Raw genomic sequence first — 14,683 nt, 5'->3', positions numbered from 1 at the left:
CATGGGACCCGGTGGGTTCCGTCAGTGCTGAGCGGTGCTGGTGACGATGCTCTGGTCGGAGCGGCGTGACACGGAGCAGGGCGAGGAGGAGGTGACGTGGCTGCAGCTGTGCAAGCCCAGGCGAAGCCACCAAAAGTGCAGGAACAGCTGCAAATCGTGACGGTGGCAGAAGGACCCAGAGACTCACAGTGGTGGCAGTTGCTGGCATCACACCAGGTGGGGGGACCCACCTCCCTGCGGGGACACAGCTGCAGGCAGCGCGGGCAGCAGCACCACGTCCCACCGGCCTCTGCAACGGGCCAGGGACCTGCCACCGCCAAACGCCCCCGTGTCACCCCGGGATGGCTTGCGGGCCTGACCCCACCATCGGTGTTACCTGGGATGTCCCCGATGGTGCAGCACAGACCTGCTCGTCCCTCCTGGCCCCAGGGAGCTGCCGGGCCGGTGACCCACCAGGGCTGGCAGGAGGGGGACACAGCTTTGGTGTCCCCAGGCCGGGAGGCGACCCTCACTGTGCGCCCCAGGAACACCGGGAGTCCCCCCCCGGACCCCGGGGCCCTTCCAGAAACGTGGCCGAGCGTCACGGGAGATTTTTATTACCGAATCCTTCGCTTTGGGCCCAAACGGGGCTCGGCGCACGGCGGGAACCGGACGCGCCCCGCCGCTGGCCCCGCCCACTGCCCGGAGGCCCCGCCCCGCGCGGGGCGCACTCCCGGCCAGCAGGGGGCGCGGCAACGCGGCCGCGTCGCTCCGGAAAGAGCCGAAGGGCGGCGGAGGCGGCCGAGCCGGGGCGGGGCGGGCGCGGCGACCATGGCGCAGCAGGTCGAGCAGCTGCGGGCGGACGGCGTGTACAAGGAGGTGTTGCGGGAGGGCACCGGGCCGCTGCCCGACTTCCGCGACGGCACCAAGGTCAGAGCCGCGACCGCTGGCGGACGCGGGGGTGGCGGACGGGACTGGGCGAGGCGCGCATGCGCTTCCCCCCCCCCCGTCGCCATGGTGACGCCGCGGCCTTCTTCTCAGGCCACCTTCCACTACCGGACGCTGCGATGCGGGGACGAGGAGACGCCGCTGGACGACAGCCGGGCGCGGGGGAAGCCCATGGAGCTGATCGCCGGGAAGAAGTTCAAGCTGCCGGTGTGGGAAGCGGCGCTGCGCACCATGCGGGCCGGGGAGCGCGCCCGCTTCCGCTGCGACACCAAGGTGGGCGGGGCCGGGGCGGTGGGAGGAGCCCAGCCGGGGGCAGTTTGCCACGGGGGCGTGGTTTTCTGCTCGGGGCGTGGCTTTGCTGGTTTGAGGGCGTGGTTTGCTGCTCGGGGGCGTGGCTTTGATGATTTGGGGGCGTGGATTGCTGCTCGGGGGCGTGGTTTTGTTGATTTGTGGGCGTGGTTTGTTACTCGGGGGCGTGGCTTTGATGATTTGAGGGCGTGGTTTGCTGCTCGGGGGCGTGGCTTTGATGATTTGAGGGCGAGGTTTGGGCGCGGGGGCGTGGCCAGCGCCGTGCCCACACGTGGCACAGCTGCCCCGTTGCGCCGACCCCACTGCACGAAGCCAGGACCGTCCCGGTCCCCCCCCCGGCCTCGGTACGCCCCCCCACCAAGTGCTGCTTCCCCCACCCCGCAGCACGTCGTGCTCTACCCACTGGTGTCCAAGAGCCTGCGCAACATCGCAGCCGGGAAGGACCCGCTGGAGGGTCAGCGGCACTGCTGCAGCATCGCCCAGCTGCACGACCACTGCTCCCTGGGCTACCCCGACCTTGACGAGCTCCAGAAGAACCCCCAGCCCCTCATTTTCGACATTGAAGTGCTCAAGGTGAGGCACTGGCATGGAGAGGGGCAGACAAGGCTCTCCCGCTCCCAGCCTTGAGCTGGGGGGAGCTGAGGGACAGCCACCAGCAGCCCTGCACTGGGTGGGAGCTGCGGGCAGGGGGGGCGCTAAGGCCCTGTCCCTGCCCAGAGCCAGGCTCTTATTCTCATTGCGGGGTGCTGGCAGGTGGAGGCACCCGGCTCCTACCAGCAGGACCCCTGGGCCATGACAGATGAAGAGAAGCTGCAGGCCGTACCCCTGATCCACAAGGAAGGCAACGAGCTGTACCGGCAGGGCAAGGTGCAGGAGGCGGCTGCCAAATACTACGATGCCATCGCCTGTCTCAAGAACCTGCAGATGAAGGTGGGGATCTCCGGCCCCTCTCTGGGGTCCCCACATCCCTCCTGGTGTGCAGGGCTCATTCTCCCCGTTCCGTCTCATCCTGCAGGAGCAGCCTGGCTCTCCGGACTGGATCGAGCTCGACCAGAAGATCACCCCTCTGCTGTTAAATTACTGCCAGTGCAAGCTGCAGTGCGAGGAGTACTACGAGGTGCTGGATCACTGCTCCTCCATTCTCAACAAATATGAAGGTAAGGAGCAACAGGCCAGCCTGGCCAGCTTCGGTGGGCACCAGTGGGGCAAGCGGGTACTGAGGAGACCCCCAATGCTCTGCTCCCAGCAGCTCTCTCCCCACAGACAACGTCAAGGCGTACTTCAAGCGGGGGAAGGCCCACGCGGCGGTGTGGAACGTGGCGGAAGCGCAGGCCGACTTCGCCAAAGTGCTGGCCCTCGACCCCTCGCTCCGTCCCATCGTCTCCAAGGAGCTGCGGAGCCTGGAAGCTCGTCTGCGGGAGAAGGACGCCGAGGACAAGGTCCGCTTCAAGGGCATGTTCTCGCAGTAGAGGCCATGGCCGCAGCGGAGAGCCCAACGCTCTTGAACATGTTCTTTTAGATATTCCACATGTGGAATGTTCATGGATGTTTATTAATGTTTAATACAAGTTTTACTTATTTGAAGTCATTGGAAGTGGCCGGGGAACTCACCGCAGCCCGGTGACACACAGCGCACTTAAGTGGCAGCGCGAAGCAGCGCGGAGCTTGGCCAAAGTGCAATTTAAACACAAAGCTCCTTGCCGGGCTCCAGACTCTGCTCATCGTCACACCAGGAAGGGACACAGGGGGGTGACACGAGCTTAAACCTGCTGCTCTCTGCCAAATTATTTTATTTGTTGTTCGATGTTTTTATACTTATTTTGGGCTGAGCCAGCACACCCAGGGCTGGCCGTGCGGTTTCCAGCTGCGGTGTAAATCCTCAGCCCCATCTCTTCCCCCTTCACGCCTGTGTTCTGCACCACATCCTGCATCGTCACTTCTCAAGGCTGCTTCTATCATCCCCAGCCGGTGTTTCCTCTGTACTACAGCCTCGTGTCAGCGTCGTAAATATTTTATATAGACTAACTGCTTGTTACCACTATCTCTATAAAATTCTGTTTGTGCTGTGCAAAGATAAACCAAAGTAAAACTAGCCATAGGTGCTTGGTCACTTAGAAAAATGGCTGTGAGGGGTAAATGAGGTAAAATAAAGTTGCAGGCAGGCCAGGAACAGCTCGGGGGGAGCCTGGCAAGCCCTGGCCCTGGGGCCTCGCAAACTCACCGCAAAACCAAACCCTTGCTGCAGTAAGCGCTGCCCCTGTTACAGATGTGTTAGAGCTGCTAACAGAGCCCAGGCTGTCTGTTCCTCACCAGAACCTGCCCTAAATTGCTCATGACCCAAGTGCTGTGCCCCAGGAACCCTTCCCTGCGTGACACCGTGGGTCTGAAGCTCCCCAGGACCAGGGTTTGCTGGGGGGAGAAGCCCCAGTAGCGTTTTGCGTGGCCAGAGGGGTACAGAGCAGACACAAGGGCCCCATTGCCTCATTTTTACATCACTTTATTTCAAACCGCAACGAAACGAAGAGAACGGAGGAACCGTTTTGAATCTCAGCCTTTCCCCTGCCCCACGGTGGGCGACACCGAACGGAAATAAATAGGTGGGGGTCAGGGAGGTGCCGCTTGCCCTGGGGCACAGCCACGGCCCCCCCAGCCCTGCCTGGGGACAAGTGACCCCGGGGGGGCAGCGCATCAGCTCCCCAAGGAGTGACTCCCCTGGGCACTGCCCGGCAGCGGCTCTGCGGCCCCAGGGGACCGAGGGCACAGGGCTGCAGGGTGGGGGCAGCAGGGGGGGCTCAGCCCCGCGGGGATCGCTGCAGCCCCCGGGGCAGCTCAGAGCACCGACTCCGAATGCCCCACGCGTTTTGGGGGACCCAGCACCCTCATCTCCTCATCACTCGGAGCCCAGCGCAGGCTCCAGCCCCAGACACTCCTGGGGGGGACGGTGGCGGCGTCACCCTCACTCCTCACCCTCCAGCTTGAGGCTGACACTGCGGGGCTTGGCCCAGGGCAGGCCGGAGGGGGCCGGCGGGGGCCCCCCATCCCGCTCGGCCTGGCTGGAGCCCCGCGAGCGCAGGAGCTGGCTCTGCTTGCGGAGAAAGTCGACGGGCGCTGGGCAGCCGTAGGTGCCTTTGCCCAGCACGGGGCGGGGGGGTCCCTTGGGGGAATGGGCCAGTGCCGCCGCCTCCAGCTGAGCCAGGTGGGCGACGTAGCCCTCAGACAGGAACTATGGGACACAGGCAGCCTGAGCGGGTGGCCGTGGCCATCACATGCTCCTACAGCCCTGGTGGGGTCAGCAATTGTTCCCTGCAGCCCCAGCCTGTCCCCTGTCCCACCCACCATACCTGGCACTGGTTGTGGAACTTCTTGACGGCCCGTCCCACGATGTAGATGTGCGCCGGTGTGAGCCCCAGTGAGCTGTAGACCGAGATGTCCTTGGTGGAGCCGTAGCCGGCAATGATGTTGATCTCTGCCTGCCCAGGGACAGGAATATCAAGGCAAGGAGTGGCCCTTCCCACAGGGACAGCCACCCCAGGGGACCAGGACACCCTTGTGGGATGGTCGTGACACCCACAGGCTGGGAGCTGCCCCGCTGTGCCCTGAGCTCTGCCATTGCAGCGTGGTCCAGCTCCGAGCATCTCCACCCACCCCCAGGACAGAGGCGCAGCCCGCAGGACCCCGCCACCACCATTGTCCCCCGTGTCCCCACCCCGCCAGCATCCCCGTCCCCACCTCAGTGCGCAGGCTCTGCAGGAAAGCGGTTTTCTGGCGTAGGGGGTCATGGGTGAGCCCGTCGCAGAAGGACACGGCGCCGTGGGGGAAATTGTGCTGGGACAGCCAGGCCACCACCCGGTGCTTCTGCATGTCGGGCCGCCCCGTCACGTAGATGATCATGTAGCCCGAGTCCTGCCAGTGCCTACGAGGGGACACATGTCAGTGGCAGGAGCCTGTGTGGGGACAGTCCTGCTGGCGGGAAGCCACTGGGCATCTCCAAACACACCACACATGGGTGCTGCCCCCAAAACCTTCCTCCTCCTGGGGGTTTTAGCAAGGCTGAGGCACAGCAGAGCTGTGGGATATCACTCTCAACTGGTTTCAGAATCAAAACTGGGAGCAAACTGCAAAAACCCTCTGGGTGTGGGGGTGGCAGGAGATCCCCCGGCTCGTCCCTGGGAGGGCAGCCTGCTCTGATGTCCCCCACCACCCCAACCGGGTTGTCACCGCACCACAAAAGGAGGGTTGGCTTGTCCCCACCACAAGAAGGGCACCTACCGTACGACGTCAACAGCTCCCGCCCGCACTTTGGGGTCGCTGCCCATGATGGAGACACTGGCGGTGAAGGAGCCGTCAATGCTGAAGACGACCGACTCGGTGCCGCGGGCCACCACTGTCAGGTATGCCTCGGCGTAGCTGTGGTCCCCCCTGCACCGGGAGAGCGAGGGGGCTCAGGGGGAGCTCAGCTCTGCCAAAAGGGCTGGGGAAGGAACCGAGGTGGCACCGCACCCCCACAGCAACTCACCTGACCACCATGCGCACGGGGTAGATGCCGATGGCCAGAGCCTTCTCTGGAGGGATGGTGAAGGTCAGGCGGCCACTACCACTCGTCACCTCGGTGCCGTAGTAAAGCCACTTCCCCGACAGCGGCTGCATCATGATGTAAATGTCCACCTGGGAGGGGGAAAAGGGCTGAGCACAGACTGAACCTCCAGATCCAGCCGCATCCCCAAACTACAAGTCCTTATGACCCTTTCCCCGCATCCCACACAGGTTCACAACATCCCATCCCCTGCTGTGGGTGACACCAGCGCTGTGACATCCCCACCCTGTGACATCCCCGCCCTGTTCGATGGGATCCCAGTGCCACCCACCAGCCCAGTGGTACCTTCTCCCCAGTCAGCGTCACCACATCCAGGGGTCCATACATGAAGCGCCCGCTCAGAACCTGCGGTTTGCCCTCGCACACGATCACGTCACTGGCTCGGTGGTTTGCTGTCACATTCTGCAGGGACACAGGGGACTCAGCAGCGGGGCCACGGGTGGCACCCAAGGGAGCCTGTGAGGTGGCACAGGGACCCTGTGGGGCTGCGGGACCATCCTGGCATCCTCCAGGCAGGCAGGAGCAAACCCTCCTGGCTGCGTCAGCCCTCGGACGAGGTTTTTCTGGTCACCCAGGGTGGCCGGAGCTCGGCACTGTCCAGGCAAAATGTCACACACCCGCTGGCTAGGGGGCACGTACCCGGATCTTCACTTGGGTGCGTCTGCGCTGCCACTTCTCCCGGGGGATCGCGGGGCTGTAGATAGAGCTCTCCTCGCTCTCCGCCGGCTGCGGTCCCTCCTTCTCCATCACCTGCCGAGTGGCACGGCCCCGGCTCAGCCCCCGCTGGCACCGCCGAGCCGCACTGCCCACCCCACCATACCCGCCGTACCTGGCGCAGGATGAAAGCCACCACGTCGGAGGATTCCCAGTAGCTGGCATGGAAGAGGTGGGGCAGGGTGATGGTGGGGAAGGCGGTCAGGGCGTCGGGGCAGTACAGCGAGTAGTCAATGCGCTTCGGGCCCCACCAGCGCTCCAGGACTGCAGGGAGAGCCGGGATGAATCCGTCCCCGGGTCATGTTGCACATCCCAAGGTGACGGTGTGGGGTGGGGTGGGCAGGGGGTGGCACTTACTCTTGACGACTTCGCTGGCGCTGGCGGGAGTGGGGGGTTCCGGCTCACTGCCCCTCCAGAAGCCCCCAAAACTGCTGGTGGGGGTAGGGGGGGCGGCCACGTCCACCTCGGGCAGGAACAAGGCAGAGTGCGTCTGCAGGGCGTCCGCTGCAGAGAGCACCCAGTGAGGCCACCACAACCCCGCGGGGACACCGGCCACCCTGGGACTCTCCTCCAGCACAGCCCCAAAGGGCTCTTTGCCCCCGCAAGCCAACCGGGCTCCTGCAGCTGTGGGTGCTCTGGGTATGGAGCCAGAGCCCCCAAACACACCCCGGGGTGCCCGGTGGGGGCTGCTCACCCAGCAGGGAGGAGGTGCCGTCGCCCAGGGGGTATTTCTGGTAGCGGGGGACACTGAGCGGCGGGACGGCGTGGAAAGCCTTGGCCAGGAGCGGCTCCAGGCGAGAGGCGCAGGGGTCGGCCGCGTGGAAGAGGTTGTAGATCTGCTCGCAGGCAGGACGCAGCTGGGCCACTGAGACAGAGAGGGGACGTCAAGGGACGTCAGGGCTGCCCAGCAAGGGACAGGGCACGAGGGCTGGCGGGCACGGGGTAGCGCAGCTGAGAGCTCAGCACCCAGTGGGGACAAAGCAGGACCCAGCGAGAGGAAAGGTTCAGGGGGCAACCCAGGACACCGGTGACAGCCAGGGCTGGCACAGAGTGGGGAAGGGGACACTCGGGCACACAGCAACACCCGTGCGACCAGGGCTGGGCGTGCAAGGAGCTCAAACCCAAGCAGAATCTTTGGGGAGGTCCTGGAGGGCTCAAGCTTGCAGGGGACAGGGGGAGCACAACCTGGGGATGAGGACGTGAGCCCCACAAGAGGATCAGGGTGGCAGTGTGGCTGGGGGGGTCCTCACCATCCAGAGCGGGCATGACGGTCTTGCGCAGCGCCAGCACCAGCCCCAGCGGGGAACCGAAGAGGAAGAAGCCGGATACCTTAAAATCAAGGCGGGTGCTGGTGCCTTCTGCCCCGTCCCGCGGCGCCTCTGCCTCCAGCGGGGCCTCGCTGGCCTGCAGGCTGGGACAGCGGGGCCGGTGGGCATGGGGAGGGACAGCACCGTCCCCATCCCACCAGCCTAGGGACAACTCTGCACCCAGCACGGCCCCATTAGCCCGGAGGAGCTGCTGGAAGCGAGGGAGCCCCAGCAAGGCACTCCAGGGTGGGCTGTCCCTGCGCAACGCTCCTGCCCAGGCTGGTGCGGGTGGGAAAGCACAAAATTAGTAGGAAGATCAGCAGCGTTCCCAGCCACTGCCAACCATCCCCATTACTCTCACCTGCCCGAGGAGCTGCGGTGGTGGCCGTCCCTCTGTGTCCCCGGCTCGGGGCTGGCCTGGCCCGACCCCGCAGCTCCATCCACCCCCTCGCCCAGGGGGTCCTGGCCGCCACACAGCTCGGGGGACACGGGCTCTGCGCTCTGTGGGGGGAAACACGGCGACCGCCCGGTCCCCGCTTAGACACCCCCCGCCAGCTCCGCACCCCAGCACCCAGGGCTGTGAACCCCACTTCCCCACCCCGGCACTCACCAGGCTGCCGCGGCGGCTGCTGCTGCGGCTGCCCCCCGCGCCCCCCCGGCTCCGGCAGAGCGCGTCAAAGCCCAGGATGCCGCCCACACAGTCCCCCAGCAGCACCACCTGCCAACAGCACCACGGCAAGGGTGAGGAGGGACGGAGCCCCCGAGCCCCCGCACAGGGGTAACATGGTCCCCGGTAGAGCCTGCAGCAAAGTTCCCCCCGAATCCCGTCTGACCTGGCCGCAGAAGCCGGCCCCCTCCCCGGAGTGCAGGAAGGTGCTGTAGGCCTGGTTGGCGCGGGTGATGACGGTCCCCACGGCGTGCTGGTAGCTGCCCGAGGAGGTGGCCAGCAGCGGGAGGGCTGCCAGCGGGATGTGGTCCTGGCTGCTGGACAGGCTGTCCCTGTCGTGGCTGTAGGGGCTGAGCCTGAGAGGGACACGGGGGGGGACAAGGAACACGGGAGGAGGAGGAGGATGAACGGGGCTGCCCCGATGCCCCCATCCCACCGCACAACACTTGCCCCAGGATGCTGCACTGGGAGTTATCCCCATCCCATCCCCTGCCCTAAATCATAGAAGCACAGAATCATTTTGGGTGGAAAAGATCATTGAGTCCAACCGTTACCGCACCCCTGGCATTGCCCCATGTGCCTGAGAACCTCATGTCCGTCTGTCCAACCCCTCCAGGGATGGTGACTCCACCACTGCCCTGGGCAGCCTGTTCCAATGCCCGACAGCCCTTTGGGGAAGAAATTGTTCCCAAGATTCAACCTCAACCTCCCCTGGCGCAGCTTGAGACCGTTTCCTCTCATCCTTGCTACACCAGAAGTAAAGTCCCCTCCCTGAGGCCACCACCTCTCCTGTCCCCTCCCGCAGTTCTGGGGTGCTTTTCCATGGGGACATCCCCCTCCTCACCCCACAACCCCAGCACACGGCACTGCCGTCCATACTTAGAGACGAGGGCGTAGGCAGCGGCGCAGATGGGTGGGCAGGGGACAAGGCGCAGGGCCACGTGTCCCAGCGCCTCGGGGAAGTGGATGCGGGTGACGGCGTCGAAGGTGGCCGCCAGCGTCTGCACGTCCGCCTGCTTGGAGCCTGGCTCGCCCACCCCCTGGTCCAGGATGTTGCCACTGTGGAGGATGAGGAAGAGGGCATGGATCCGGCACGCCTGCGCCACGCTCTCCGCCGAGCCGCCCTGCGGGAAGGAACACACTGCCATTGGCACCCGTGACAGGTGGCACGGCCAGGGGACATGGCACAAGTGAGGGGATGAGCTTGGCACACACCTCGGGAAAGCTGGACGCCCCCAATCCTTCACCATCCACCTTGGCGGCGCTGGCTCCATCCGCTGCGAGCAAACGGCCCCGGTGAGCCCAGCTGGAGTGTCCGGGGGGGTCAGTCCCCTCCCAGGCCACCCACACCTGGGTTTGGGGACAGGGCCCCTTCATGACTCACCCAGCGCCTCGTCCAGCTCCGCCGGCCACTCCAGTGTGTCCAAGAAGTCGTTGGAGCTCCACTTGGTCATCTCCTTCGCAAAGACCTCGTCGCTGTCAGACAGGTCCTCTGCAGCGGTGGGGAAAGGACCGTGGGTTTGGGGAGCACCCCTGTGCCTGCATCCCCACCCCAGAGCCCCCGCCAAGCACACGCAGCCCACCCCGAGCCGGTGCCGTACCGTGGGCATCGAAAAACTCCTCTTCAGAGCTGTTCTCGGAGTCGCGGGCGATGTTCTGCATCCGCCACTCAGACAAGCTCTGGGGAGACACCCCCCCTGCCACCAGCGCGGGGTCAGCACCCACAGCCCCCCTGCAGCGAGACCCCAACCCTGCCCCATAGACCCCCTTGTTCCTCCAGCCCTGGGGCACCCAGAGCCCCAAATCAGGGAAGAGGGGATCCCCTGAGGTATCTCCTATGGAGAACAGCACCCGGGGGGCTTGGGGGTCCCCATCCCACCCCTGCAGGACCCAGCCCCTCACCTCCATGCTGGGAAGAGTAGGAGGAGCGGGAGGAGGTGGACCACTGCTTGGCAAAGGAATCGTCGGGAGAGGCATCGGCCCCCACCTGCGCCTCGGCCCCCCCGTCCTGTTCACTGGGCCCCCCTGGCTCCGGCCGCCCCTCAGAGCTGGGCCCAGCACTGGGGGGTTCCTCGGCCTCGCCGCGTTTGGCCATTTTCTGTGCCAGCATCCGCGCTGTCTCCTCCTCCAGCTGCCGAATGTCCTCCATCGTCAGGTCCGTCCACTCGTCCTGCCAGCACCAGGCCTGGCGATGGGCGCGCAGCATCACCTTCCGCAAACCTGCGATATCGGGGGGGACAGGGAGCAAGCTCGGGGTGTCCCCAGGGGCTCCCCAAACCTGCCCCCCCGGCAGCACCGAGGTGCCGGCAGTCGGGATCTCCCCACTCACCCACGTCGTGGATGAACTGCTCGATCTTGGATTGCATCCCCCAGTAGCGGAACTCCACCTTGCAGAGCTTGTAGGCGCACATCAGGGTCCCGCCGGCCGCCGTCTCCAGCCAGTCGTCCCCCAGCGGCCCCCGGCCTGTCTTGGCCGAGCGGTAGAGTTTGGGGTCCTCCTCAGGCTTGTATTCCCCGGGGGAGATGGGGTCACGCACGATGTCGATGGTGTCTGTGGGGAAAGCGGCGCTCGTCACCCTGGGGTGCTCAGCGAGGGGACACAGGCGGGTGGGCGACCCCTCAGGTAGAAAATCAGGGGAAAAAAAACAGTGTCTCTTCCAAGCAAAATGATTCCGTGACTCTAAAAACGCACAGAAAATTATTCCCAAGAGCCACACGTCCAACAATCAGTAACAAACACTCTCCATCTCCATCAAAGGTGCCTTTGGGTACACCCAAATGTGTCCTGTCCCTGCGTGGGGGCCGGATCCGGTGCCTTGCGGCTGTGAGAGGCACCGGGGGCCGCGGGGGGGCACGGAGGCGGCGAGGCGTGCGGGGAGCCGGGGCTGACACACATACACGCATTAGCGGGAGATTTGGCAGCTGGGAGAGCGGCCCCAGCGACCCCGCGGGCCGTGGGGGCTGGTGCCGAGGACCAGGCGGATCCAGCAGCTCGGTGCAGTGGTGAGCCCCACCGTCTGCCCCCCCAGACCTGAGGGTCTCCCAAAAATGGAGCACAGAGCTCAGCAAAACCACCACGAGACCAAGGAGGAGCCCCCATCAAGCTGGGGGGTGCAATGGCAACGTCCCACTCTCCCCGGAATGGGAGTGAGCCCCCAAAACGGGGGTGGCCTCCCCATAACTGTAGGGGGAGATCACAGACAGCACCCAGGAAAACATGATCCAACAACCCTCGGGGGACCGTTTGGGCCCAACCCTGCACAAAATTTCCTGCAGTTCGGCTGCTCCAGCCCCGTCTCCAGGCCAAATCCCTCCAGCCTGGTCCGGGGGGGCTCTGGAGGGTCCCAGGATACCCCGCTGGCCCCAGGACCTTCCTGCAGAGCTGTCCCCGCTCTGTCACCCCGGCCCATCCCCAGGTTCTGCTCCCAAGGTGCCCACCGGCCTCTTCCCTCAGCTTGGGCCAAAAAAAAAAAAAAAAAAAAGGAGAAAAAAAGGACTTTTAAGACTCAGAACACAAGGGCAGCTGCAGGGCAAGTGCTCTGGAGCCGGGCTTTTCCCATGGCAGGCAGCTGAAATGCAAAGTGCTGCAACCCCTCCAACCCCCCGAGCCTGCAAAACACACCCGGCTGCAGCAGTGAGGTGAACACGAGCCCATAAATCAGCACCGGACGAGCAGCTGGGATGGCCACACACTGTGGTCACAGCGAGGAGATGGGAAAGGACCTGCAGCTCCCGACAGCATCGCTCGTGTAACAACCGGAGGGTCCATTTGCTTTTATCGCTGTGAGAAAACTGGCAAGGAGGCCATTGTCCCTGTGGTTCACCCCGACACGGACCGCAGCGTTTGCTCTGCTGCCCTTTGAAACGCGAGATGGGGTTTAAATCTGTTGGTGCTACGGGACACCGGGGAGAGAGCAAGACCTGGCACCACCGGGAAAGTCAGGCAGGGCAGCAGGTACAAGGCTGTGCCCTGTCCGCTTGGTCCCTGTCGCTGCCCGGGGGTGGCAGGGGCAGAATTTGTCCCCCCAGGCCCAAGTCACTAGCATCCTGGCCGGACATCCCCAGTGCCGCAAGAGCCAATGAGAGAAATAGGTCAGATGAATCATTTCCTCCGAGTGCCTATTTTAGGCCTCCATTTTAAGAGGCTGCGCGTCACGCTTTGCACTCCAGCGCCTAAAACAACCAGATCGACACCCCCGGGAAAGGGAGGCCACAGCAGCCGGGGCCGAACCCGCCGGCGGGGGAGGAATCCCACCCCAGGCTCCCCGTTCTGCCCACCAGTTCCCGCAGTAAGCAGCAGAGAGGCCCAGAGCTGGAGACCGATCTGGAGCAAAGCCCTGGGGAGCAGGAGAAGCAGGACAGGGGGTGGGAAAATGGGGACAGGCTTTTCCCGCTCCGTCTGATCCAAAACGCCCCGCAGGAGCCCAGTGTGGGTTCCCGTGCACACCCGGACAGGCAGTCACGCCAGACCATGTGGGACAGGGACAAGGAAGTTGTGAGGAGGAGGCTGGCACCAGGAAGGGGAGGGCTGCAAATAGGCAAGGGAAGAAGGCAAAGGACAAAACTGCCCCCCAAAACATCTTTAATGTAGACTCTAGTTTAGCAGTGCTGCCAAGGGAGCTCAGGGCAGGGAGCTGGGGGTGCAAGAACCTTCCCCTGCCAGGGTCCCCACATATCTGTCTCCAAAACACAAGGACCAGCGCAGAGAGCAAATCCGAGCATGTTGCATACGCCAGGAAGCTGAGCCCCTTGGGCACTGCTGCACACCCACACACCCAGCCGGGGAACCCCGGCAGGCACCGGGTCCTGCCCGGCACCCCGAACCAGCCCGGCAGCACCCACACTCACCCAAAATCCTCTGCCTCTTCTCAGCCGCGCTCAGGTTGAAGACGTTGGTCTGCTGACCCGCATCTGGCCGGTAGTACGTCTCGATGTCGATGGAGAACTTCTCCACGAAGGGACAGGTGTACCTGGGGGACGCACAGAGACGGGGCTAAGCCTGGCGGCACAGCCGCCCCACAGCCCACCCCGCGTCCCCGGCGGGTCCCACCTGGTTCGGGTGTAGGGGTACGCGTTCCAGGACTCCTCCTCCACCTGCAGCGCGGCTTTGGGGAGCAGAGCCCGAAACCAGCTGGGGATGTGGGAGCCCACGTGGTAGATCTTGTGGGTGTACTGGCCGCTGCCGCCGGGGCCGTCGCTGTAGGGCCGGTTGGCCAGAATCTCCACACCGCTGCCCTCGCCGCTCGACTCCTCCCGGCTCTTCTTCTGCAGGGAGAGCGGTGCGGTGAGCACAGCTCCTCCAAATCTGGCACCTCACAGACCCCCACGGTCTCTGTACCCACCCGCAACCCCCAGGCCCCCTGTGCTCACACCCCCCAGCCCCACTCCCACTCCCACACCCCCTGCTTGGCTCAGCGGCTCCAAACCCACCCAAAGCTCACCGATCCCCCTGCCAATCCTCCGGGGTCAGCCTCAGGCCCCCTGCACCCCCCCGGCTCCAGGATGAGCCCCACAGACCCCTACACCTCTCATGCTCAGTCCCACAGCCCCCCACGCCCCAAAAAGACTCAGCCCCACAGCACCCTGAACCCTCCCAGGTTCCACGCTCAGCTCCACAGACCCCTGCACCCCCCAGCTCCCCACATTCAGCCCCTCAGCCCCCCAAGCTCAGCCCCACAGCGCCCTGCACCCCCCATGCTCGGCCCCCAGCCCCACCTGGATCATGTAGAGCTGGGCCACCTGGTACTCGTCCACGCTCATGGGCAGCAGGACGTGGTACTCCTTGATGAGCATGGCGGCGGGGGGCAGCGCCGGCGGGGGCAGCGCCTGCGGGGGCGGCCGTTAGCCCGGCTCGGCCCGGCTAAGCCCGGCTCAGCCCGGCCCGGCCCGGCCCGCTGGGCGCCCGTTGCGACGCTCCCGGGCCCGCCCCGTTCCCATGGCGACGCGCCCCCCGCCCGCTCGGCCCCGCCCGCCCCGTCTTCGGCTCCGCTCGGCTCTTTCCGGATTCCTTCGGCCCCGCTCGCCCCCCGCCGCCGCCCCCCCCACCCGCGGCGCCGCCGAACCTGCGCTGCTCCGAACCGGCCCCTCGGCCCGTGACATCACAGCCCGTTCCCACGGAGACGGCCGTGACGTAGGGAGGGGGGGCGTGACGTCAGAAAGGGGAAG

The 14,683-nt window shown here is 65.2% G+C and overlaps 2 protein-coding genes across 5 annotated transcripts; one reads left to right on the top strand and one right to left on the bottom strand.

Moving 5' to 3' along the window:
- The first annotated feature begins 795 nt into the window (after nt 1-795).
- AIP (aryl hydrocarbon receptor interacting protein) lies at nt 796-2,820 on the top strand. The gene is made up of 6 exons (XM_065636005.1): nt 796-909; nt 1,021-1,200; nt 1,621-1,809; nt 1,990-2,166; nt 2,252-2,393; nt 2,500-2,820. Exons 1-6 carry the CDS (start codon nt 811-813, stop codon nt 2,703-2,705), a joined length of 993 nt encoding a protein of 330 aa, XP_065492077.1. The 5' UTR covers nt 796-810; the 3' UTR covers nt 2,706-2,820.
- A 917-nt stretch (nt 2,821-3,737) lies between these two features.
- On the bottom strand, nt 3,738-14,634 carry PITPNM1 (phosphatidylinositol transfer protein membrane associated 1). Of its 4 annotated transcripts, none has more exons than XM_065635512.1 (24): nt 14,581-14,634; nt 14,234-14,344; nt 13,569-13,783; nt 13,367-13,488; nt 10,848-11,069; nt 10,421-10,738; nt 10,120-10,215; nt 9,903-10,010; nt 9,734-9,795; nt 9,398-9,642; nt 8,685-8,874; nt 8,462-8,569; nt 8,213-8,352; nt 7,795-7,955; nt 7,239-7,409; nt 6,902-7,048; nt 6,660-6,808; nt 6,470-6,580; nt 6,116-6,232; nt 5,753-5,901; nt 5,506-5,655; nt 4,966-5,149; nt 4,578-4,706; nt 4,098-4,459 (listed from the first exon to the last, which is right to left on the bottom strand). In XM_065635512.1, the coding sequence occupies exons 2-24, from the start codon at nt 14,309-14,311 to the stop codon at nt 4,193-4,195; spliced, it is 3,639 nt and encodes a 1,212-aa protein (XP_065491584.1). In that variant the 5' UTR covers nt 14,312-14,344; nt 14,581-14,634; the 3' UTR covers nt 4,098-4,192. The 4 variants fall into 4 exon arrangements, with proteins under 4 accessions (XP_065491586.1, XP_065491584.1, XP_065491582.1 ...); XM_065635510.1 differs by having other exon boundaries at nt 13,367-13,463; nt 14,581-14,628; XM_065635514.1 differs by lacking the exon at nt 14,581-14,634 and having other exon boundaries at nt 3,738-4,477; nt 4,573-4,706; nt 14,234-14,386.
- Nucleotides 14,635-14,683: the final 49 nt, after the last annotated feature.

This window comes from Caloenas nicobarica, chromosome 5 (assembly GCF_036013445.1).
Source record: "Caloenas nicobarica isolate bCalNic1 chromosome 5, bCalNic1.hap1, whole genome shotgun sequence".
Classification (NCBI taxonomy): domain Eukaryota; kingdom Metazoa; phylum Chordata; class Aves; order Columbiformes; family Columbidae; genus Caloenas; species Caloenas nicobarica.
The sequence above is the reverse complement of the archived record's forward strand: the minus strand, read 5'-3'. Positions and strand labels throughout refer to the sequence as shown.